Below are 23,058 nucleotides of genomic sequence, written 5' to 3'. Positions count from 1 at the left end.
CACATCAGCATACTCACATATTTGTCCTCCATTCAAACTGCTTGCATAAAAAATTCCATATAGAAATATTTTGTTTCATACTTTCTCCAGGGAAACCAATCATTATTATTATTTTAGGAAGCTTTTCATAAGCCAATAAGCTTTATTTTCCAAATCTTTTTTTAATAAGGTCTTTTTATTTATTGTTATTAAAGGGTCTTGCCTCTTTCCCAAGTCTTGGAAATGAAGCAATACGTACATATACACTACCTCCACACTCCTCTAACAGGAATGGACTGTTAATGAGTTTCATAAATAAACCCAAATATTCTAGGTTTCATTTCTCCAAAATTGCTTTTAGTTGCTCAATAAGTCCTATATTATGAAATTCCTAAGGGGGCAAAAGTGACCTCAAATTGTCCAAGGGAATTTGAGGCCAGACATACAATAATGAGGAAAGGCTGCCTTTGATCCCCATGTCTAATCCCCCTAATATCTCAAAATTAGCCAAAATACAATTCAGTTTTGTCTTTGGGCAGCTTCCCTTTAGCAACTCTATCACCCCTCGACTGGATGCCTTTTTGCTGCTAGTTTCGCATCTGAAAGCTGGATCTCAGGTAGATTCTCCTTATTCCCTGGGATATTTCCTGTCCAGTCTTTGCCTTTTATTTAGGACTGGATCTCAAGCGGATACCCTTTATCCCCCTAGAACAGTGATGGCGAACCTTTTGGAGACCGAGTGCCCAAACTGCAACCCAAAACCCACTTACGTATTGTCTGGTGCCGGGTAGGCATGGCCCATTGGGTGGGTGTGGTCCATTGGGTGGGCGTGGCCAATTGGTGGGCGTGGCTGCAGCAGTAACAACAGACTGGATGGGACTAAAAAGTTCAATCAATCAATTCCAGCTTTGCGAGATCTTTTTTTCCCCGCGAGAAGTTGAAATTGATTGATTGAATCTTTTTTTTTTCACATGGCAGTGGAGGCCTAAAGCAAAAAGGTTTTATAAACCCAGCTGAAGGCCTAGGACTGAGGTGATGGCGTGAGTGCCCACAGAGAGGGATCTGAGTGCCACCTGTGGCACGCATGCCATAGGTTTGCCACCACGTGTATAGGGTTTCCTGCTTGAACAGGGGGTTTGCAAATGCAAACGAAAAAGTGGTAAGTTTCACTTTGTTTAATTCGGTATAAAAAGAACTGCCTGAAACTTTCTGGAGCCATCCTGGCTAGTAAAGCAGGTTTTGTACAGAACCATGGCTAACAACAAACTGCCTCCACAGCAGGATATTAGAAGGAAAGGTTTAAGTGAAGTTTTCTACCAGAATCTCCTGAGCATGTGACTATGCTATTTTTTGTCTTTCCAGGAAGCAGAAAAATTACAGTCCATTTTGCAACACCCAACCTGCTGTGGTTTCATGGCAGTTATCTAGATTAGCAACCATAATGACTGTCTCCCTCCCGTCTCTCCCCCCCCTCAAGTGAGGTTCTCAGTTCTAGGCAGCCCCCAGGTTCTGGGGGGCTCAACGGACATAAACATTCTTTTTAAATTCAGGTGTATTTGCAAACATGACCACATCCGGTAGGGCAGTGGGAGCTGGTTTCCAGCCATTTCATGATATGCTGTAGATGACCAACCTTGGCACCACGCAAAGAGGCCCTTGACCACATGGTGGCACACGGCACACATGCTGGCACACTGCCGGCACCTGGAAGAGACCAGAAAGAGAGAAGAGCAGAGCCTCAGGCCCCAGGGTGATTCCAATCTTTCTTCAGTTATGAAGCTCAGCCTGTTATTTGACCCATTCTCTCTCTCTCTGTCTCTTTCTTTCTCTCTCTCTCTGCCTCTGTCTCTGGCTTTCTTTCTTTGTCTCTCTGTCTGACTCTTTCTTTCTCTTTCTCTGTCTCTGACTTTTTCTTTCTTTTTCTTTCTCTCTCTCTGCCTCTCTGTCTCTGACTTTCTTTCTTTGTCCCTGATTCATTCTTCCTTCCTTCCTTTCTTTCTTTCTTTCTTTTTCTTTTTTTCTCTGCCTCTAACTTTCTTTCTGTCTGACTCTTTTTTTGTCTTTCTTTCTCTGTCTGATTCTTTTTCTTTCTCTTTCTTTCTTTCTTTCTTTTTTCTTTCTCTCTGTCTCTGTCTGTGTCTCTTTCCTTCCTTCCTTCCTTCCTTCCTTTCTTTCTTACCCCCCCCCCTCTCTCTCATCAGCCTAGACTATTTCACAAGCTTTGGAGAAGGAAATAATCCTCGACTTATGAGCCCAACTTTTCTCTTGTTAAGTGAGACATTCATTAAGCGAGTTTTGCCCCATTTTATGACTTTTGCCGCAGCGGCTAAGTGAATTGTTGCAGTTGTTACATTAGTAACACGGTCGTAAAGTGAATTTGGCTTCCCCATTGACTTTGCTTGTCAGAAGGTCACAAAAGGGGATCACATGACTCCGGGACACAGCAACCGTCATAAGTACATGCCAGTTGCCAAGCGTCCGAAATTTGATCACATGACCACAGAGAGATACTGCAACAGTCGTAAGTGTGACAAAGTGATCCTAAGTCACTTTTCCCAGTGCCATCGTAACTTTGAACAATCACTAAACAAACTGTCAGTCGAGGATTAGCTGTACCACATACAGGCTGTGTGTTAGCAGCCATGAGCTTCTCACCGGTTACAGATCCAGCCCTTGTTGCTCATGGGCCGTTTGCAGTTGCTGCAGTTGATGTGCAGGGTGGTGAAGGCCTGGTTGAGGCAGTGGATGGCTCTGCAGGTGCTCAGCTTGATCACTTCATTGGAGATGTTCCACATCTGGAACCGCTGCAGCAAGTCAATGTAGGACATGTACCAATGTTCCTTTGGAAACAGAAGACAACAATATTGTGGCATCCCAAACTTCAGAAGCCACTGCGTGTTTTTCCCAAGACTCAGAAGCATTTATACGGCTTAAGGGTAATCCTTGCTTAGCATAACATTTGAAGTTATGATGGAACTACCCGAGGCTACTTATGACCCAGAATTGGAATTCCAACGGCTCTACCACCCCCATGGACACACAACTGCATTTCAGGCACTTGGCAATCAGCTCACCTTTGCAGCCAGCTCACCTTTGACCACGATTTAGGATGCTAGATAACCAAGTGGGATGGTTGACAATGCATTTTGGTGTTTTTCAACCCTTTCCTTGCAAAACAAGACCATAGGAGTACATTAATTGGCTTAATAACTGCAGCAACAAAAAACACACCGTAAAATTATTCCGGTCATGTGACTGCCCTGATTTACGACTGTATGACTTACGATGGAAATTCTGGTCTCTGTTAAAATGAGAGAGTCGGGGGCTCCCTTTATTGACATGTTTGTTTTTTCAGCTCAAAACTACGGCTAAATTAAAATTGGAGGATCTCACCAGGATGTTCAACTAGTGGGGTGAAAGGGAAAAGGAACACAGCAGTTAGGCATTTTCTCTGCACATGAAAATGGATGGATATGGGTTCCATCCCGGTTTTAGCCCAGCAACAATCGGCAAATGCAAAGTCACCAAGTGGCAAATGCTTAGGTGCCATGGAAGGAGGGCAGAGGTACCCAATGCAATAGGTTAAACAGTGGAAAACTTCCAGGATGGTGACCCTTTCCACATAGGAGTTCTGCCATTTTTTAAAACCAGAAGTCAAAGATATTTGAGTTAAACAACTGCTGCAATCATTAAACGAACCATTGGTTCACTACGGCTGCAATTTTGCTAAAAAAAAAAAACCAAAATGCCAATTTTTGGCAAAATGGCAATAAAACACATTCATGCGACCACAGGTGATAAATGCAGCCCGATTACTGAATGTCCAAAGTTTAGAAACGTGTCTGCGGAGGGGAGGACCGTGGTCACCGCAAGTTCGGATCTGGGTCATAAGGTTGAGTATAACCACGAACGGTTACTAACAGACCAGTTTGTAAGTCAAGGACTACTTGTACTTCTTTTCCTATGTCCCTCACTTGAGTAGGGCAAGCAAAAAGGCAGCCCAATGGTCAGGAAAAGCAGCAGCAATAAGCAAGGTTTTTCTCTAGCGTCCCCTACTGGGACAGGAGATTTAACTGATGCTTGACTGATACCTGTGGATATAGGTACCTGTGTCTGGTCATCAATCCCCTTCTTGATGCAATCCCCCAGCACAATCAGGATCGACACGGCCATCTGGACATCTCCTTGCTCGGCATAGAAGAGCAGCATGTCATGGACAATGAGGTTGAAGAAATTGGCCGGCAGGCGATTCTCGTAAAGCAGACATGTCAAACACAAGGCCCGGGGGCCGGATGTGACCTGCAAAGTGGTTTCATGTGGCCCACGAAGCCACGCTGAAAAACAGTAAGAGAACAATCCCCATTGCCTCGGCCCTGGCCCAGGCTGGCTGGGAGCCAATGTACAATTTTGTGGTGGCCATCTATGCTGAAATGCATTCAGTCTTAGCTCCACAAGGCCATCTGAAAACAACGAGGAACCAGCCCCTGGCGTTTTGGCCCCGCCCCCTGGGTGCATGCTGGGGAGGTGACATCTCCCCAGCTGTGTTTCTTGCCTGTTTTTCTCCCTCTCTCATCTCAAATATTTTCCCACCACTCTATACTTAAGAAAGAAGGAAGGAAAGAAAGAAAGAAGGAGAGGGACGGTCTGAGGGAAGTCCTACCTTAGTCCTGCCCTGCTGCCCTTTCACCATCCCCTTGCCCCCTCCTCCTGGCCTATCCTGGAAGTTTCCCATCCTATTGCTAAGGAAGCTTTGGATACAAAGCCGGGTCTCCTCCCATGGAGAGGGAATGGGCCTCCCTCTGACTTTGCCCTTGTACCCATCATGAGCAACCTGGCTAAGGAGAGCAAGCACAGCAGCAGCAGCCTTGAGGAGGAGGTAATTGCAGCTGGGCACCCCCTTGGGGAAGTGGGGCTGGACTTGGTGCCGCAAGTGCTCGAGGGCCAGGCTAGGCATTTGACCTCTGCTGCCCAGGGCTCCGGGCAGCCCACACCACCATTGAGGGCCCCCCCCGCATGGCCTGAGAGGAACAGTGAGGCTCCTCCAGTGGACCATGCCTTGGCACTTGCCCTGGTCCCACCCCCTTCTGCCAGAGACCCTCAGATCTGTCCCACTCCTGCCCAGGCCACCACAGGGACCCTTGACACGAACAATGTAGATCTGGCCACACCCACCCAGTAGGTCACATCCACTCCATCCATGCCCACCCAATAGGCTGCACCCACCCTGGCCACACCCACCGGGCCCCGAGGGCAACCGTAATGCTGATGCAGCCCTCAGTGAAATTGAGTTTGACACCCCTGTCGTAAAGGGAGTGTGGAAATGAGGGAGAACGATTCCACAGGAATAAGTGAAATGGTCTCCACCTCGTTGCCACTGACGTGGGGTGAGTCAGCTTTGTCCTGCGTAAAGGAAAGGCTTCTTGGGGAAGGATATACTCTTGTTCTTCGGCTGCAGGAAGACACAAAACCATGAAGGAGAAAGAAAGCAGACCCAAACCACTCCATTCTCTCCTCCTATATAATATTATATTATATAGCTTGTAAGACTAATTGGTTTCACATTGTCGTCTTTTGTTTGCCTCCTAACCGCTCTGCCCTTTGGCGTGCTCATCAAGCACTGGATAATGAAAAAGGAATTAATGTTTTTATTTATGTTCAATGGAGAGAAAGGAATTACAAGAGAGTAAGCAGGCACACAACAGAGAATACACATTGAAAGCAATGCACTGACACCCAGCAGCCACGAGCATGCTTGATAAATCGCCTTGTATCCTCCATTGTGTGTGCCTACTCGCTCTCTTGCAATCCCTTCTTCTCCAATCTCTCTGCTCTGCAAAGAGAGAAAAAGAAAAGAAAAACAACAGATTAGGCATTAAAGCAGGACAAGCACTCACTGTGAGGATTCTCATGGTCGATCATGTACAGATCTTCTTCATCAGTTTCCATATCACCCAGGAGATAATCAGCAGGAGCGTCACTTCCTTCTGTCTCTTCGTTCTCTAGACATCCAGAAAAAAAATGCTTACAAGTAGAGCCATAGAGTTGAATGGGGCTGTTTTGGCCACAGAATTCAGCTTCCTGTTCAGTGCAGAAGTTCAGATTAAAGCACCTCTGATCAATGGCAGTCTAGTGCCCGTCTAGGCTCCACTTGAACAAAAACAATTGAGAGAAGTTCATTCCTTCCTCCAAGATTTGCTGTTGAGCCACTTGGCTACTTAGACGTTTGATCAGAATCTGCCTTCATCTAGCACAGTGGTTCTCAACCTGTGGGTCGGGACCCCATTTGGGGGTCGAATGACCATTTCACAGAGGTCGCCAAACAACACAGTCCGCCATTTTTTTTCCTTTTCTTTAGCTGTGCTACTCCCTTTTATTCTATTGGCTTTTGAAAGCCAATAGAATAGACTCTCTTGAATAGAGTCTAATTCTATTGGCTTTCAAAAGCCAATAGGAATTGTCTAGGCTGTCTCTGCCCTGCTGAGCCCGCCAAAAGTCCCATTCTGCAAACGGTGCTGCACCAGTTGAGTAGTCCTCGACTTACGACCGGTAGGGGGTTGTGGCATTAAAAAGGTTGAGAACCACTGATCTAGCATGGGTCCATTGTTCCATGTCCTAGAGCCACTAAAAGGAGATTGTAGCTTCTTTTAGGAAACCCCTCTTGGGATATTGAATGAGTGGTGTTATACAGGTAGTCCTCGACTTATAACCATTTGCTTAATGACCGTTTGAAGTTACAGTTGCACTGAAAAAGTATAACTCATTCTTGCACATATAACCATCGCAGCATCCCCATGTCACATGATCAGGATTCAGGTGCTTGGCCAACAGCATGTATTTACAATGGTTGCAGCATCCTATGGTCATTTGATCGCCCTTGGTGAACTTCCCAGCCAGCTTCCGGCAAGCAAAGTCAATGGGGAAAGCTGGATTAATGATCATGTGATTCATTTAATAAATGCAGTGGTTCACTCAACAAGCAGGGCAAAAAGGTCATAAAATTGGGCATGGCTGACTTAGCAACCGCCTTGCTTGGCAACAAAAATTCTGGTCCCAATTGTATTTTGCTTCTTTTGTATTTAGCTTTTTCGGCCCTCTTTTGCCTGGACTGAATATACCCACTTCCCTTGTACAGCTGTCCATCCCCCCCCCCCAGGTCTGCTCACCATCATTATTGATCAGAGTTGAGGACGAATCCATGAGAATGGCTTTGGGACGGTTCTCCCCCTTGGTCCTCTCCAGCCATGACTCAGTGCCTATTCTAGAGGGAATATCTTTCAAGTTAAAGCTGGGAGAGAAGCAGAAAAGGCTGAATAGTCCATAGTAAAAATTTCCTTCCTGTATCTCCTTCTTCTATATGTCCTCAATGCTTGCAATTTTGGATAAATGCGATTGTTTTTAATTCTGAGCTTGTCGCCAGCTATTTAACATAATTCCTTCTTTTTCTTTGTTCCTATCTTGCTTTGTTATCTCTACTATTTTTTGTTTGCTTTCTGTCGTTTTCTAGTTTTAACGTTTAACAATTTGTAAACTGCCCAGAGTTGCTGGGCAGTTGGGCAGCTTAGAAATCTCATGTAATCACAGCAACAGGTCTTTGGGAAGGACTCGATAGGCAAGTATAAAATAACAAATCCAGTCTACCATCTGGCTGACTGTGCGATGAACGAAAACAATATTATGTGGCTACCAATCTTATATACATAACTCTGGGTAGCCAACAAAACAAAAAACAGCAAAAACAACCCAAAATTAAAAATAATAGGGCAGCCAAGAATGCTCATATTCCAAATTAATATAACCATGATCAAGAACCAGGCTTACCCACATTATATTATCATTACAAACACATACAGACTAATCAGCAATATCTTTGAATTATTTGATTTACCATTTTATAATATTTCCTGTTGGCATTTGACAAAACCTCCAAGGATTGGCTATTCCAGAGTCTTTAGGCAGTGTTTCTCAACCTTGACATCTTTAAGATGGGTGGACTTAGGCTCCCAGATTCTTAATCTAAATGGGGGCTACAGGGCCTCACCTGGATTTGCCCCAGGTCACCCTTGAGAGTACATGTCCCGCAATGCAAGCCCCTCCCCTTCTCCTTACCTATTCATGAGTGGAATGTTAGAGCTACTTTTCCCCAGGCTGTGGTTGAGGTTTGTGGCAGGGACTATGTTAGGGTTTGAATAAATAATCTGGAGCATTGTCCATGTCTGAGCAACCTGGAGAAAAAGAACAGAAAAGGCTAAGAAACTACCAGCTAGGTCTGTCAACTGAAGGACTGTAAACCAACCCTCTAGCACAGTGATGGCGAACCTTTTAGAGACCGAGTGCCCAAAAACTGCCCCCACCCCCATTCTACTCCTTGCCCTGCCCCCACATCCTCCACCCCGCCTGTCCTCAGGGCCTCACTGCCTCCAGGGCCCGCCGCAGATCACCCAGGCAGCCCAGCTGCACCATGGCGGCCATGCCCTCTTCCCGCACCATCAACTGTGTGCGATGGGGCAAGAGCAGTCTTGTCTATGCTGCCTGGCTGCCATGTCCTTGGCTGCGCTGCTTTGTGTAGGCCACACTTGGGGGTGACTCTCCTCCAGGTGGGCTGCTGGTGAGGAGGGGGTCATGGGGGAGGCGAGGTTGGGACAATGGCACGCGTGCCCACAGAGGGCTCTGAGTGCCACCGCTGGCACGTGTGCCATAGGCTCACCACCACTGCCCTAGGACATCTCCTGTTCAATCCTTACCTTATCTCAAAGTTTTGCCTTTCTTTTCCTCCTTCTGCTCGATATCTTTAGGGCTTCAGCCTTTGAGTTTGATTAAGAAATCACCAAGGATTTCACCAAGACCAAACATTCATTTAGACAGTAGCTTATTGCATTCAATCTATGCATTGGTGAGACACATGCATTTCTGCAAAGTCCCTTGCTTTTCAAGATACCCAGTCATTGTCAAGACTCATAGGCCTTGAGAGCCCATGTAGAATGACACATACAGAAACACATAGTCCTGGTCACCAACCATGAGTTTTATTTCAGAGTAATCACATACCTTTCAGCCACTAGTCTTATCCGTCCGGGTGCTCACCTACCTCCAGTAGTAGTTGGTGTCTTCCAATTGAATCCAGGCAGGGAATCCTGGACAAGCCGATTGTTGTCTCCAATTCGGCTTTGGTGCTGAAAGTCAATGAAGAATACCAGACACAAGTTGCAGGTTTTGTTTCCTTTTATTGAAGCACTTCAGCAAAAAGGATCCCAGCCAGCAAAATGCCAGGATCCAGAACAAAGGATTAAGAAAGCTTTATACAATTTTACAAAAGCAGAAGGCAGGACCAGGAGGGATATGTAAGGAATATCATCTAATAAATATGATCTAACAATTGTCCTATTGGTCGCTAGCTGTCCCTATTCTTAAGCCTTGGCTAATGAATGCTCCAGGAGTTATCTAATACACATTCTATTTGTTCCAGGCCACCCCTATTCCTAACTTCTAGTTGAGGTATGCAGGATGTCTAACTCTTTGTTACTGTTACCAGTCCTCTAACCACCCATAATTGTTACAAGTGTTATACGTGCATATTCTCTGTGAACAGACATTGTTTTTGCCAGACTTCACAATTACAGGCATCCCAGTTTTCTTTCAAGTGTTTGATTTCATAGCTTGGCTTCCTTTTAGCAGACAGCCCATCAATAGATTCTTTTACTAAAGTCAAGCAGTTGTAGCGAAAATAAAGCTAGTTCTGTGTATTCCTGCGCAAAGGTTACTTTTTCCCCTTTCCCTGCTTCTCCCCCCCCCCCAACCAATTCAACAATGTCCAACATTATTCAGTTCTGAATTTTGGGGAACTGCTTTGATGCTGGCACATCTCAATGTAGTTTCTCATTCTGTTCCCAGGCCATGTCTCTTTGGTGGCTGGCTTATTCTGGTTTGACACCTCTGGTTCTTGTCAGCTTGTCTCCCCCCCCCCATTTGTCTTCTCTTTTCCATGCCCGAGCTTTACTTCCCCAAATTCCTTTCTCCCACCCTTTCATTTTAAGGCAGGATGCCAGCAAAGCAAAAAAGCTGAAGATGGCAGACCTGACATTTATAGTGCTGAAAGGTACGTGAATATTTTCTTTGGGTCTCTGATTTTCTCTTCCTTCAATTTATCTATTGCAGTTTACTAAAATTACTAATAACTTATGTATCAAAGAAATTCATTTAATATGGTGAAGGTAAAAGGAGTCTTAAGTTGAACTTGGTGAACATATCAACAAATTTTAAGCAAGAAACTAAACATTAAAATTGATTTTTTCCCAAGAATTCTATTGAAAAGTTAATCATGAACAAAAGCAAATATATGTATCCCAGGATAATGTTGCAGGATCCAATTTGAGTTGGTCACTGGGACTGAAGGTTTAGTTTTCCTAGTTTTCAGTTCTGTGCTGCAGCCTATCCTCAGGGAACTTCTCTGTATGGCGATACATGTTCATTTAAAGTTCATCTATTCAGGCAGTAAATACCTTATTTCTATTGGAGGTATTGTCAAACATATTTAATAACTACCAGACATAAACAGAATCCCATTCTTATTCTTGGTATTTATCTTACTTTCTTTTGTAAAGATCCATGAAATCACCTATTTTAAACATTAATCTGATTGACTGGATATAGTTTTCATCATTGAGATGGGTGTGCTTAACGTCTGATGTGATGATCTTTACATTTGAAGTTGGCAGTTTGTAAGGATAACCATGTATCAAGGTGATCAATACAAAAGGATTGTATCGAACAGACAGTCCTCAACTTATGAGTGGTCGCTTAGCAATTGCTCAAAGTTACAATTTTTTAAAAAAGTGGGCTTACAACCTGGATTCAAAGTTTCCATGGTTGTACCCTCTGTAGTCACAATTGAACTTTGAGTACTTGGTAACATGGCCGTATTTACAGCCATTTGCAACATCTCCCAGTCATGTGACCACATTTTACAACAGTTTTGCCAAAAACTGGCACTTCCATTTTTTTTGCAAAATCGCACCCTTAGAAAAGCATTAGTTCCTTTAATGACTACAGCCATTTTCTTTACAACTGCTGCAAAATGGTCATAACATTTTACAACCATTTCAACATATGATTTTTAATGGGCAGGCTCCATTATTTATTTATTTATTTAATGAGACTTATATACCGCTTTAAGTGCAAGCACTCTCTAAGCGGTGTACACCAGTAAGCAATGTATATATACATTTACATTGCCCCCAACAATCTGGGTCCTCATTTTACCTACCTCGGAAGGATGGAAGGCTGAGTCAACCTTGAGCCGGTGAGATTTGAACCGCTGACCTGCTGAACACAGTCAGCTAAAGTGGCCGCAGTACTGCACTCTAACTGCTGCGCCACCTCGGCTCATTATAGTTGTATGCCAAGGACTACCTGTATTTGAGGTCTGAGGAATGAAAACGTGAAAGCATAGAAATTATTGTAGAAATACCATTTTTAAACAAATCCTATTGAACATAGTAGCACTAATACAAAATATATAATGTAGTTACTATACATTAGTATGGTAACAACCAATATATATTTGATCAAAGGAAGACTGGTATTATTAAATGATGAATGTTACTTATGACAGTTAACTAAAGATACTGATATATATCTCACAAAGTTATATAGATATCACAAATCAGCAGAGTATTCTGTGGATTAAAGTTTAACAGATCTGGAGAGGACTACATTGATATAATACAAGCTAGGGTTTAGGCAGTTTTTCCCAAAAATATTTTTTCTGCCTTCTTAAATTTTCTAACTTCAACAGATAATTCCCAATATCGAAGGTAGATCCACATGAGCTTTCCATTTTGATTTTTATTGGTATTTAATAAATTGCTGCAAGAGGTATCGTATCTGAAAATATCTTTCAGCCCAGCTTCCAGTTCTAATTCCAAACCAATTGGATCAGTTGTTGCTTTGCCTAGCATTTTTTTTTCCACTGCCAACCGATGATATCTTGGCAGTACAAGGCTGCAATACATATCCTGTCTTTCCATTAAAGCTTCTTCAAACTCTTTTAGTAAAATAGTGGCTTTTGTTTGCCAATGATCTTCCTTCTCCAAGCAGTTCTTATACAAAGCACCTGCAGCACCAGAGTGCTGCAGAATCCGTTTCTCTTGTTCTACCTTTGTGCGCTCTTGTTCCAAAATTCTTCTTTCTTCTACCAATTTGTAACTCTGAGAGATGAGTGCGTTGCGATAACTTAGGGTTCTGTTCCGTTCTTTCTCCAATTCTAATTCCAAGTGGGCAACCATTCTACGGTTTTCTACAATTATATCGCGATATTTAGATTCAAGCTCTTTCTGTACAAAAGACAATTTTTTATAGACATTTTTTTTCTCTTTTTCTATTTCTTTCTTAGATTCTCTGGACCAAATCCAACCTGTAAGACATGAAAATATCATGGTAAATACCAGGACTGGTTTCCAATTTAGTGTGAAGCCAAACTTGATAAAGAATGGAAAAATTCTGAACTTATTTGAGATAGGACAAACATCAGTTAATTCATCCAGTCTTAAATCCACATTCTTTTGCAGAATTCTGTTTCTGGTCCATACTAAGTATATAATGAAAAAGCAAAACATTAATACACCTAAAAGGGGAAGATTCAAAATGTTTGCTTATATATGACTCTGGTGAAATAACATCAGTGGAATGAAGGAATAAAGTAGAATCAGAGATCGATTAGCTTGTCCTCAGAGCAGGGTAAACCTTAAAACTAGATACTGCATGGATGGGAGAAGAAAATGAGGCTCTTTTAGATAGTTCTCTGTATGAGATTGTTTTCTCTTTCCCACTGACCTTTTAAAAATTGTGTCATAATGCATACTGTAATAATAATAACACACTGTAACTTGTTTGTTTTCAATTTTTTTTATTTTTTCAATGCTTACTTATCTTTCCATTTTTAACTGTTAATTATATTGCCAGGTTTTTTTTTTACTGTAGTACTATCACTCTATGTATTGGCCTTCTATCTTTACATTAGACTTAGTCCTCAACTTATAATCATTTGTTTATGATTGTTTAAAGCTACAATATCATTGGAAAAAGCGACGTAGGACTGTTTTGTACACTTATGACCATTGCAGCATACCTATGATCACATGATCAAAACTTCATAACTGCAATGATTTGCTTAACAACTGTGGCAAGGTCGTACTATGGAGCAAAACTCACAACAACTATCTTGCTTAGCAATGGAAATTTTGGGATCAATTGTGATTATAATTTGAGGACTACCTGTAATTTCTTACCCCATTTAATGTTTGTATGTTTTATGACAACACAGATTATTTCTAAAAAGGAAAGAGGCAGAAATAAAGGCACTAGGGGAAAGTTACATCTGATTTTTGTCAGGTGAAAGCGTTATGTCTCTTGCCCTTAAAATTATTTGCTATTGATACTGGCTAAGGTTCACAAGGTTGCCATCTTACCAGGAGATAGCTGATAGGAACAGAGCTAGTTGTCTCCTCATTTTAGACCACTGTGAAAGTGGGAGGAGGTTCACAGGAGAAATTCAGGCTCGTATGTGGTGGAGGAGGAAGATGTGGAAAATGAGATGAAGCAGAATTGCAATACTTCTCTTTTGATTGGAAAAATGGGGGGGGGGGAAGAGGTTGCAGTATAAGCGCAAATGTCATCCAGTGCTTATGCAAAATCCTCCAAACTATCAAACATTTCATGTCCAGCATTAGGCAACGTTTCTGGAAAAAAAGCCAGGCACTAAAGAAGCCAGGCACTAAAGAAGCATCAGAATCTCTTCTGATTCTCACTTGGGAGTGGTACAATAGACTAAGGGGAATCGAAGACTATATAAACAATACCTATTATGAGGAGAGACGAACAAGAGATGATGTTTCATTAGCCTTAGTACTGATATTCTGTTTCAGGTAAATATGATGTCACAATAATCTTTTTCACTGCAGTCAAGAATGTTCATAAGTGTCTGAAGAATAGGAACAGGGTACAGTCTCAAGACTAATTATTCTTAATAGATATACTTCTAAGATCTTAAATTGGACCATAACTGGTCAATGCAAATTAGAATGACTAGAGAGATCAAGGGGCAGGAAGAATGTGGGAGGTCTCATTCTTTACAAACATTATCAAAATGGGCTCAATAAACAATCAGAAAAAAATAAAATATGGAAAAAATTCCATTATTGAGTTCTACACTTAAGAGTTATAAACTGTTTTAAACTGAAAACTTTATAAGCTTGCATGGCCATGAATTAGATGTAATCATATTTCCCCTAGTGAATCTCTACAACATTTTGCTAGCAAAATTGTAGACAGCTCACTGTGTGAGAGAGAAAAACCTTATTTCCTGTAAATGCTGAGCCTTGAGTATTTTCTTTGATAAAAGAAGAAATAAAAATGCAGTAGGGAATCTTTGTTTTTTAATACTAGAGTAATGATATAGCTCCAGGTTTCAAGAAGCCTAGAGTCTTTAAAATAAGCACAAAATATTTGTAGGATAATTCACCTTTAACAATGGACAAGTAGAACAACTAAAATTTCAAAATAATTGAAAAATTCAAATTTTATTTGAAATTCACTTACGGAAGGCAGCCAGTCCCAGCATTGGAACCAACAAAGCATAATTCCATTTGCTTCCATGATCTTCATTATTTCTTGCATTAGGCTGAATGTTCCAGTTAGGAGGAGGGTTATTTAAATTATTCATAGGCAAACCTTAAAATCAGAGAAAGCAATTCTTGAGATACTTATTACCTAACTTTATGCTCAGCTATTTAAAATCATATACCTCTGCTAAAATTCCCTGAAAAATTATTTATATCTATGACAAAAAATGTAGGGAAAAATATACTGCTGCCAAATCTGATCAGTCATATCTTTGATTATGCTTCCCCAAACAATAAAGACTTAGCCAGATCATTAGCTAGTTCCTTTAGCACTTTGGGATACAATATGACCTTAGATTTAAAATCATTCATAAGAAATATGTGTTTGCTGACCATGTTTCTGTTGGTCTCAATCTTTAGTTCTGCCATTTTATCTATTCTTCATACTTTCTGGAGGAACCAGGGCTGATTCAGTGCTAAAAATCAAGTATGCCAGATTAGAGGCACCAAATTTTAGGGGTGACCATTCTTATAATCTATTCAGGGAAGAAGGAAGTACACAAACTGATATTGATATTCAAGCTCTGATAGGAACAGTTTTAAGAGCAAAATACATTTAGCTGAAGGAGAAAAAAAGGGGGGAGAGAATTATAGCAATCGTCAAATATCAAAAGTGCTATTATTAAGAAAATGGAGCAGAATTTTTCTGCTGCTATGGAGATCAGAACTATGTCCAATGGATGGATGGGAAATAAATTTTAGTCAAATATTAGACAATATTCAGGTAAGGCCTATTTGGTGATATATTAGACTATCTCTGGAAGGATAATCTAGTTTCTTCTCTGAATGTATTTTAGTAGAAGTTGAATAATCTTCTTTCAAAGACTATATTATACCCTGTGTTAAATAGGAAGTTGGATTAGATTATCCCCAAGGGTTCTGTTATATACAGTAATTTTATATACAACAGAATTCCCTAATTCTGATATAGGTATATTTATTTATTTCCTATGAAAATTACAATAATAGGCATGGTTAAAGAAAGAAAACTGATTTACTTTTGGGAGGTTACTAGAATTCATAGGAAATGCATTCATAAATAAAACCTCTCAATTTCTTATTTATAATTTACAAACAACCTTATGTGTTTTCTCTAGTCATTGGAGGAATTGTAGCCATATGGCCACGTCAGGGCTGAAGAACGCATTCCGTTTGTTGAGCCGATTTTTCCCCATCTAAAGTCCCATCTAAAGTCCACCATTTAACTGACTATTTTTTAATAAAAAGTTTTGTGGAGAGAAATCTATAGGAAAAACTCTTCCTCTAAGAGAGAGATGATGAAATGTTCCTTCAGATTTTTTGTGTGTGTATATAAAAACATACAAAGATGCGCGCGCGCACACAAATCTGTATAAAGGATCATTTCAGCATCTGCAAATTTACCAAAACATAAAACAGTTATTGTACAGTTTTACCATCTTCACTAAAAACAGGATTAATATGGACTGCTGGACTACAGTACTGTTGACTGCGGTACTCACAACCCTCCTCTCTTTCATTAAATTAACACTTTAAATATAAAAACATGCAAACCCATACCAAAAAATCTTCACGGACATTAAACAAAGGTAAAAAGAAAACCCACGACCAGAAGGTCTGGCAAAAGAATATTCCAAAACCTCGGTAACAGCTACTACGCCCTTAGCTATCATTGCGCATACGCAAAATGCGCACCATGTTCGTTTAGCTTCTTTTTTTTCCGGAATAAAGCCACCTCATCGTAAGGATTTAAAACCATAAAAGACACCAATTATAGTAGTTTTTCTTTTTCAAAAATTCCTTGCAAACGGATTGTCCTGGTAGCGTAGTAGCATATTTAAAGCTTCGGAGCTTTCATAACCTTTGATATTCATAATTTTTTTATAGAAACAACTAAGGCCTGAAATGGTAAAACCTACCCGAACAGATTATTTTGGCTTTTTTCTCGCACTGGTGGTAGCCAACCAGCACTCTCCGTGGGACGCTTGCTCAGTTAGGTCCCATTTTCCACACACGCGCAGTAGCGTAATATCCTACCGGGTAGAAATGGCGCTGACTTTGGGAAGGCTAAGATATTTGCAGCTGTTCTACAAGGTACGTCCTTGATACGGGCCGGGTCAACTATAATAAATTAATATTTACCATGCGTTTGAGAGTAGGTTTTTCAGCTTCAGTTGAAGAATAGTGGTTTAGGCTGGCGGGATGTGCGATTTTATTGGCTTCGTATATTCAGCCCAGGTTATGATAAGATACTGGAAGTTTTGGGTTTTTTTTTTTTCTGGTGTGGTATTCCGTTCTTCAGACGGGAATCGTGTTTCGAACAGTCCTATATTTCTATGTCTTAAAAAACAGATAGTTATTTTTTCGTCCGTTTATTTTCTTGTTGAGAGCCCTGCGTTGAACTTTGTTCTTAAAAATAAACGTATTTTGGTCTTGAGATTAAAATGTAATTTTAATTAAATTAAAAATTTAATTTTAATTAAAACAAAAAAATAGACCCAGGAAATTACAGACCTGTCAGCCTGACCTCATTATCTGGGAAGATTCTGGAAAAGATAATCAAACAACGAATCAGCGAACACCTAGAGGCAAACAAAGTCATTACTAAAAGCCAACATGGGTTTGTCAAAAACAGATCATGCCAGACAAATCTTACTGCATTCTTTGACCAAGTGACAAAATTAGTGGATCAGCGGAATGCTGTGGATATACTTTACTTGGACTTCAGTAAGGCATTTGATAAAGTAGATCACAACCTACTACTTGATAAGATAGAAAAATGTGGGTTAGACAGCATCACCATCAGATGGATTCGTAGCTGGCTGGTACTGGCCATATTCAGCATGTGGTTCTCAGTGGAACCGCATCTACATGGAGGGAAATGTGTACTGGGGTGCCCCAGGGCTCTGTTCTGGGCCCAGTGCTCTTCAACATCTTCATCAACGATTTGGACGGGGGGATAGATGGGGAACTCATCAAATCTGCAGACAACACCAAGCTGGCAGGAATAGCCAACACTCCAGAAGACAGGCTTAGGATACAGGAGGATCTGGACAGACTTGAACACTGGGCGCTATCTAACAAAATGATATTCAATGATGAAAAAAGTAAGGTTCTATATTTAGGCAAGAAAACCAAATGTTCAGATATAGTATAAGGGGTACCTTGCTCAATAGTAGTAACTGTGAGAGGGACCTTGGAACCTAGTAGACAATCACTTAAATATGAGCCAGCAGTGTGCTGCAGCTGCCAAAAAGGCCAACACAGTGCTGGGCTGCATTAACAGAGGGATAGAATCAAGATCACGTGAAGTATTAATACCATTTTACAATGCCTTGGTAAGGCCACACTTGGAATACTGCATTTTGGTCACCACGATGTAAAAAAGATGCTGAGACTGTAGAAGAAGTGCAGAGAAGAGCAACAAAGATGATTAGGGGACTAGAGGCTAAAGCATGTAAGGAAAGGCTGCTGGAATTGGGTATGTCTAGTTTAATGAAGAGAAAGGTGAGGGGGGACATGATAGCAGTGTTCCAATATCTCAGGGACTGCCACAAAGAAGAGGGAGTCAAGCTATTTTCCAAGGTGCCTGAAGGCAGGACAAGAAGCAATGGATGGAAACTAATCAAGGAGAGAAGCAACCTAGAACTAAGGAGAAACTTCTTGAGAGTTAGAACAATTAAGCAGTGGAACAACCTGCCTCCAGAAACGGTGAATACTCCAGCACTGGAAGTTTTTAAGAAGAGACTGGACGGCCATTTGTCTGAAATGGTATAGGGCTTCCTGCCTGAGCAAGGGGTTGGACTAGATGACCTCCAAGGTCCCTTCCAACATCATCATCATCATTATTATTATTATGGATCATCACAAAGTCAGCCAGATGTTCAGACTGGATTTGGCATTTTCTCTACCTATCGAATCCTTACCCAGGACGTGGGATAGGCAGATGTGAATGTTTGATGGATATCGTCGCAAGATGGAAGCAGTTCCTAGTAAGGCCGCCTTTTGCAATTGACTAATGGCAAATTTGTCAATGGCAATGGTGTTCAAGTGGTGTGCCAGTTGTTTTGGATTGCATCCAAGGAGCCTATCACTATTATTATTATTATTATTATTATTATTATTATTATTATTATTATTATTAACTTGCTAATATGGAAATGAGATATCAATAGCCCTGATAAGTGACTTGTCTCTAAAATCCCAAAACCGGGTGAATAGAGATTTGAGGTGATGCAATATATTTGGATAAGGAAAAGATCTTTTGGAGTAAAATACTGTATAAATGCAAGAGATAGGGAAAGGAACAAAAACTGTCACATAAAATGGCAGAACCGACTCCTGCAAACTTAAAAGCATACATGACTACCTTGGTAACATAGCATTACCGCATGGGAATATTTTAATGTCATGCCTATACTTGTGAGTAAAATAGGCAAACATGCAAAATGCAAATAGTTTGGCTAAAAAACATAAGACCTAGTTTTCATTTAGGAAAGTTATGAAATCATATGTTATATGTTCATTCCTAAGGAATATTTGATAAAATCAGATAATAAAATTAGATATAGCAAGAATATTTTGGCTAGAACAACATGTTAGCAGAGGGGAAACTCCATTTAGCAATCATACTTGCATAATATTAAAATGTTTTAGAGACAAGTGGGATTTATTCAAGAAATCTATATTTGTTCATGCTTTAAAGAAAATCGCACCTGTGAGCTGATACAGCTCTCATTAAATACTTGGATTCAGATATAATCTTTTTTAACAGTCGTAAGTACTTCTAGTGCTATAGAAACCATGTTTCATTTCTTTGGAGAAATTCAATATTGGGAAATAATTTGAAAACTGAGGAAGTAGGCAAGCTTATTTTTCTGTTCTAGATTCTGAATGAAGAGGAAGATGGGTGACTCTTTAATATTGGCAACTAGTATTTAGAATTTATTTTGTTTTGGCTGGTTTGCTTTGTCATTTATTATTTATTTAGCATATGGCATGGATTAGCAATATAAATTAACATTTCAGCTCAATAAAATATAAATGTCAAAAAGATCTGTGCTCAAATATCAATTTCTAGGCCATCTAACCATTGAAGTGTAGCATTATTTATATTTTAAAAAATCAGATACTGAACTGTTATATGCCATCAGCTTTTAGCTGGTCATGATGTGATCTACAGTTTGATGTGGGACCTCACAGTCTCATTGAGGGAAGGAATATGCTCCACTCATACAGAAAGTTCCGGCAGATACCATGTGAGGTGCAAATCCTAGTCAGGATTGTCCATTGCTAACATGGTAGTTCAAAGCCTGGCACCTTTTTGTGGAGTCATAGGTCTAGATAGATAGATAGATAGATAGATAGATAGATAGATAGATAGATAGATAAGACAGACAGATAAGATAGATATTGTTCAGCGCCCATTTGGCTTTCCATTGGGAATTGATATTAAAAGTGGTTGGGCAGATGTGCAGGTGACTGGGAGTTTCCTGGATTTGAGTCTTCGGGCTGATAAATGAGGAAGGTTGGCATGCACTGGTGGAGTGAGTTCATAATTTTTCTGTATTTTTTCACTAGTCCATCTTGCTTTTGTAAAGCTGGTGGTGCTAGATGGCTCAGAACAGGAAGCCAGTAAGTCAGAGTGGTTTTAAGACATCTGCTTATAATCCTCAAGGTGTTGTTGACTCTTGTGTCTTAACTTATTAGTATGGCAGCTATTAAACCATACAAGGACATAGTATTCTGGTGCGGAGTTGACAGCTGATGATCTGAGAATAGCAGCTGAAATTCTCTAGGTGCTTCTTGCAGGAGAGACTTGGTCCAATGTTACTGTAAGGTACTTTGTTTAAGTAGACTTTCAGGGCTTCATATCCTAGTTATTGAGATGGAAGCACTGTTTTGCTGCTGCTGGGAGTGAGCCTTAAGTCAGTGAAGAATTTTCCCAAGATTTTTGAATAGGAACATGTCAGCCACCTCCATGTGTTTTTCTTTTACTGCCATTTTAATTGTTCTTTTTATTAATGAAAATTAAAAGCATATTTTTTTGATTTCATGTTTTTGTAAACTATTTTACCTACTTGCTGAAGAAAAATTGAACACATATCTTTAGTTTGCCACCTTGAGTTATTTATAAAAAGAATGAAGGCAGGATATAAATAAAAATTAGTCCAACGTCAAAATTCTAATGACAAAAGTATCCTGCACACATCCAGAAGAATTAATTGTGCAGTTCCTTACAACTTCAAAAGTGGAAAGAGGGACACATAACTAAGACAGAATATCAGCAAATAGCCCGAGCCTGCAAAGATGAAGTGAGGAAAGCTAAGGCTCAATGAACTAAGGCTTGCGACCAAAGCCAAAAATAACAAAAAAAGCTTCTTTCAACATGTAAAAAACAAGAAAAAAGTGAAGGAAATGATTGGTCCATTAGTAGGTAAAAGTGGCAAGAAGATGAAAAGCAAAACCAAAATACTTGTGAAGAATATGATTAGATCACAGAAAAACGAACTAGCTGATAAATTAGGTATTCAGATCACAAAGAAAATAAGATACTTAGGGATACATCTAACAGCTAGGAGTGTAACAATTAAAAGAGACAATTATGATAAATTAATGGATCAGATTAAAACAGACTTGGACACCTGGACAAATCTCCAGCTTTCTTTCATGGGTAGAATTGCCGTAATTAAAATGAACATATTACCTAAAATATTTCTATTTCAGTGTATACCAATTAGATTAGAAAAATAATTCTTTAGAAATTTCAACCAAACCATACTTAAATTCATTTGGCAAGGGAAAAAAACAAGGATTAAATTAAAATTATTACAGGATGTTAAGGAACGGGGGGGTCTCGGCCTCCCCGATCTGGAAAAATACTATTAATCTACAATTCTATTGTGGGTGCGGGATTGGATTCGACTGGAAAATCGGAGATTATTAAAACTGGAAGATCATGACATGCAGACGGGATGGCATGCCATGTTATGGGATGAGAAGCATAAAGTTCACCAGTACTTCCGGAGGCACTACACCAGATGGGCACTAATAGATGTATGGATCAAAATTCGATGACAGAACTACAGGCAGGTCCCTAATTGGATCTCAACATTAGAAATGTACATACACCCAAGGTTTATTCAGTTGGGGAAAGTAATAACCTATAAAAACATACTAGATGAGAGAGGAGAATTAAAATCGAGGAAGAATCTCCAAGATGCAGGGATAGAATTAGAATGGTGGGCATACCTTCAACTACAAGCAAGATATAAGCAAGATAAAAAAGAGTGGGGTATAAAGATAAAACCAACAGAACTAGATAAAATGTTATTAGGTCCCGAGGATAAAATGATTAAAAAAATATATCATTTTCTTTTAGATCAGACAATGTATGAAGAACAGGTTAAGGAGACTATGTTAATTTGGAATAGGGATTTTGGTTTTAGTATCGACCTACATATTTGGCAAGAACTGTGGGAAAGGAATAGGAAACTCACTTTAGCTACCTCATATAAGGAAAATTTTTACAAGATGTTCTATAGATAGCATTTCCCACCCATAAGGTTAGCCAAAATGGGTTCAAACATTTCACCCCTATGCTCGAAATGTAAAACAGCATCAGGTTCATACTACCATATGTGGTGGGAATGCCCAAAGATCCGTGAGTATTGGAACAGGACACGAAACTGGTTGTGGGATATATTAACACTGGACTTAGAGTTAAAACCTGAACTCTTCTTGTTGGGAATAATGACAGAAAAATATGACAAGGAACAATCTACCTGCTGCTACACATCCTGACTGCAGCTAGGCTTGCTTTAGCGCAAAAATGGAAGAGCAAGGAAATTCCCACAGAGGAAGAGTTAATACATAAAATATTAGCATGTGCGGAAATGGACAGGCTCACAATGATATTAAAAGATAAATGTGGATCAGTTTATTATGAAATCTGGGATAAATTTTACCACTGGAGGAATTTGAAGAGGACAGTAGGGATTAAAGACGAATAGATAAGATAGAAATATATGTTATTTTAGAACAAGTATTGTATATAAAACTTAAATGTTTATGTAGAGATGAATTGATTGTAAAAAGTGGAATAATCTGATAAGAATGTATATACTGGAATGTCACGTCAAATCCAATGTTTGTTTGGTTTTAATTGTATTATAAATAAAATTTGTAAAAAAAAAAGATGACAAGCAACAGGGAGAAAGCAGAACTATTTAACTTGTTTTTTGCATCTGTCTTTACACAAATAGAAAAAACAGACCAACCTATCAATAATAGTGTCATAAAAACCAGAATAGAAACACAAGTTAAGATAGGCAAGAAAATGGTAAGTGAGCACCTGTCCAGCCTAGACGAGTTCAAATCATCAGGACCAGATGGATTACACTCCAAGGTTCTCAAGGAACTGGCA

General features: G+C 40.1%; 3 protein-coding genes across 6 annotated transcripts in view; 1 reads left to right on the top strand and 2 right to left on the bottom strand.

Moving 5' to 3' along the window:
- Window positions 1-991: 991 nt before the first annotated feature.
- Window positions 992-11,272, bottom strand: LOC120303032 (GATOR complex protein WDR24-like). The gene is made up of 8 exons (XM_039332142.1): window positions 11,240-11,272; window positions 9,065-9,149; window positions 8,086-8,201; window positions 7,143-7,264; window positions 5,874-5,978; window positions 4,087-4,313; window positions 2,635-2,819; window positions 992-1,683 (listed from the first exon to the last, which is right to left on the bottom strand). Exons 3-8 carry the CDS (start codon window positions 8,181-8,183, stop codon window positions 1,452-1,454), a joined length of 969 nt encoding a protein of 322 aa, XP_039188076.1. The 5' UTR covers window positions 8,184-8,201; window positions 9,065-9,149; window positions 11,240-11,272; the 3' UTR covers window positions 992-1,451.
- CCDC127 (coiled-coil domain containing 127) lies at window positions 11,269-16,670 on the bottom strand. Of its 3 annotated transcripts, none has more exons than XM_039332163.1 (3): window positions 16,553-16,670; window positions 14,572-14,703; window positions 11,269-12,388 (listed from the first exon to the last, which is right to left on the bottom strand). In XM_039332163.1, exons 2-3 carry the CDS (start codon window positions 14,693-14,695, stop codon window positions 11,712-11,714), a joined length of 801 nt encoding a protein of 266 aa, XP_039188097.1. In that variant the 5' UTR covers window positions 14,696-14,703; window positions 16,553-16,670; the 3' UTR covers window positions 11,269-11,711. The 3 variants fall into 3 exon arrangements, with proteins under 3 accessions (XP_039188097.1, XP_039188091.1, XP_039188107.1); XM_039332157.1 differs by lacking the exon at window positions 16,553-16,670 and adding an exon at window positions 16,329-16,538; XM_039332173.1 differs by lacking the exon at window positions 16,553-16,670 and adding an exon at window positions 16,194-16,327.
- Window positions 15,316-23,058, top strand: part of SDHA (succinate dehydrogenase complex flavoprotein subunit A) — a 98,561-nt gene continuing 90,818 nt past the window's right edge. For both annotated transcript variants that reach the window (XR_005555315.1, XM_039332099.1), the window contains exons 1-2: window positions 15,316-15,378; window positions 16,521-16,727. Coding sequence is in view for 1 of the 2 variants with exons in the window: in XM_039332099.1 (XP_039188033.1) it covers window positions 15,331-15,378; window positions 16,521-16,727 (255 nt within the window). In the remaining variant the exon portion in view is untranslated. The remainder of the gene's footprint in view (window positions 15,379-16,520; window positions 16,728-23,058) is intronic.

This window comes from Crotalus tigris, unplaced genomic scaffold (assembly GCF_016545835.1).
Source record: "Crotalus tigris isolate CLP2741 ecotype Arizona unplaced genomic scaffold, ASM1654583v1 scf7180000017623.1712378, whole genome shotgun sequence".
Taxonomy (NCBI): domain Eukaryota; kingdom Metazoa; phylum Chordata; class Lepidosauria; order Squamata; family Viperidae; genus Crotalus; species Crotalus tigris.
Note: the sequence above shows the minus strand (reverse complement) of the source record. Positions and strands in the feature narration are given on the sequence as shown.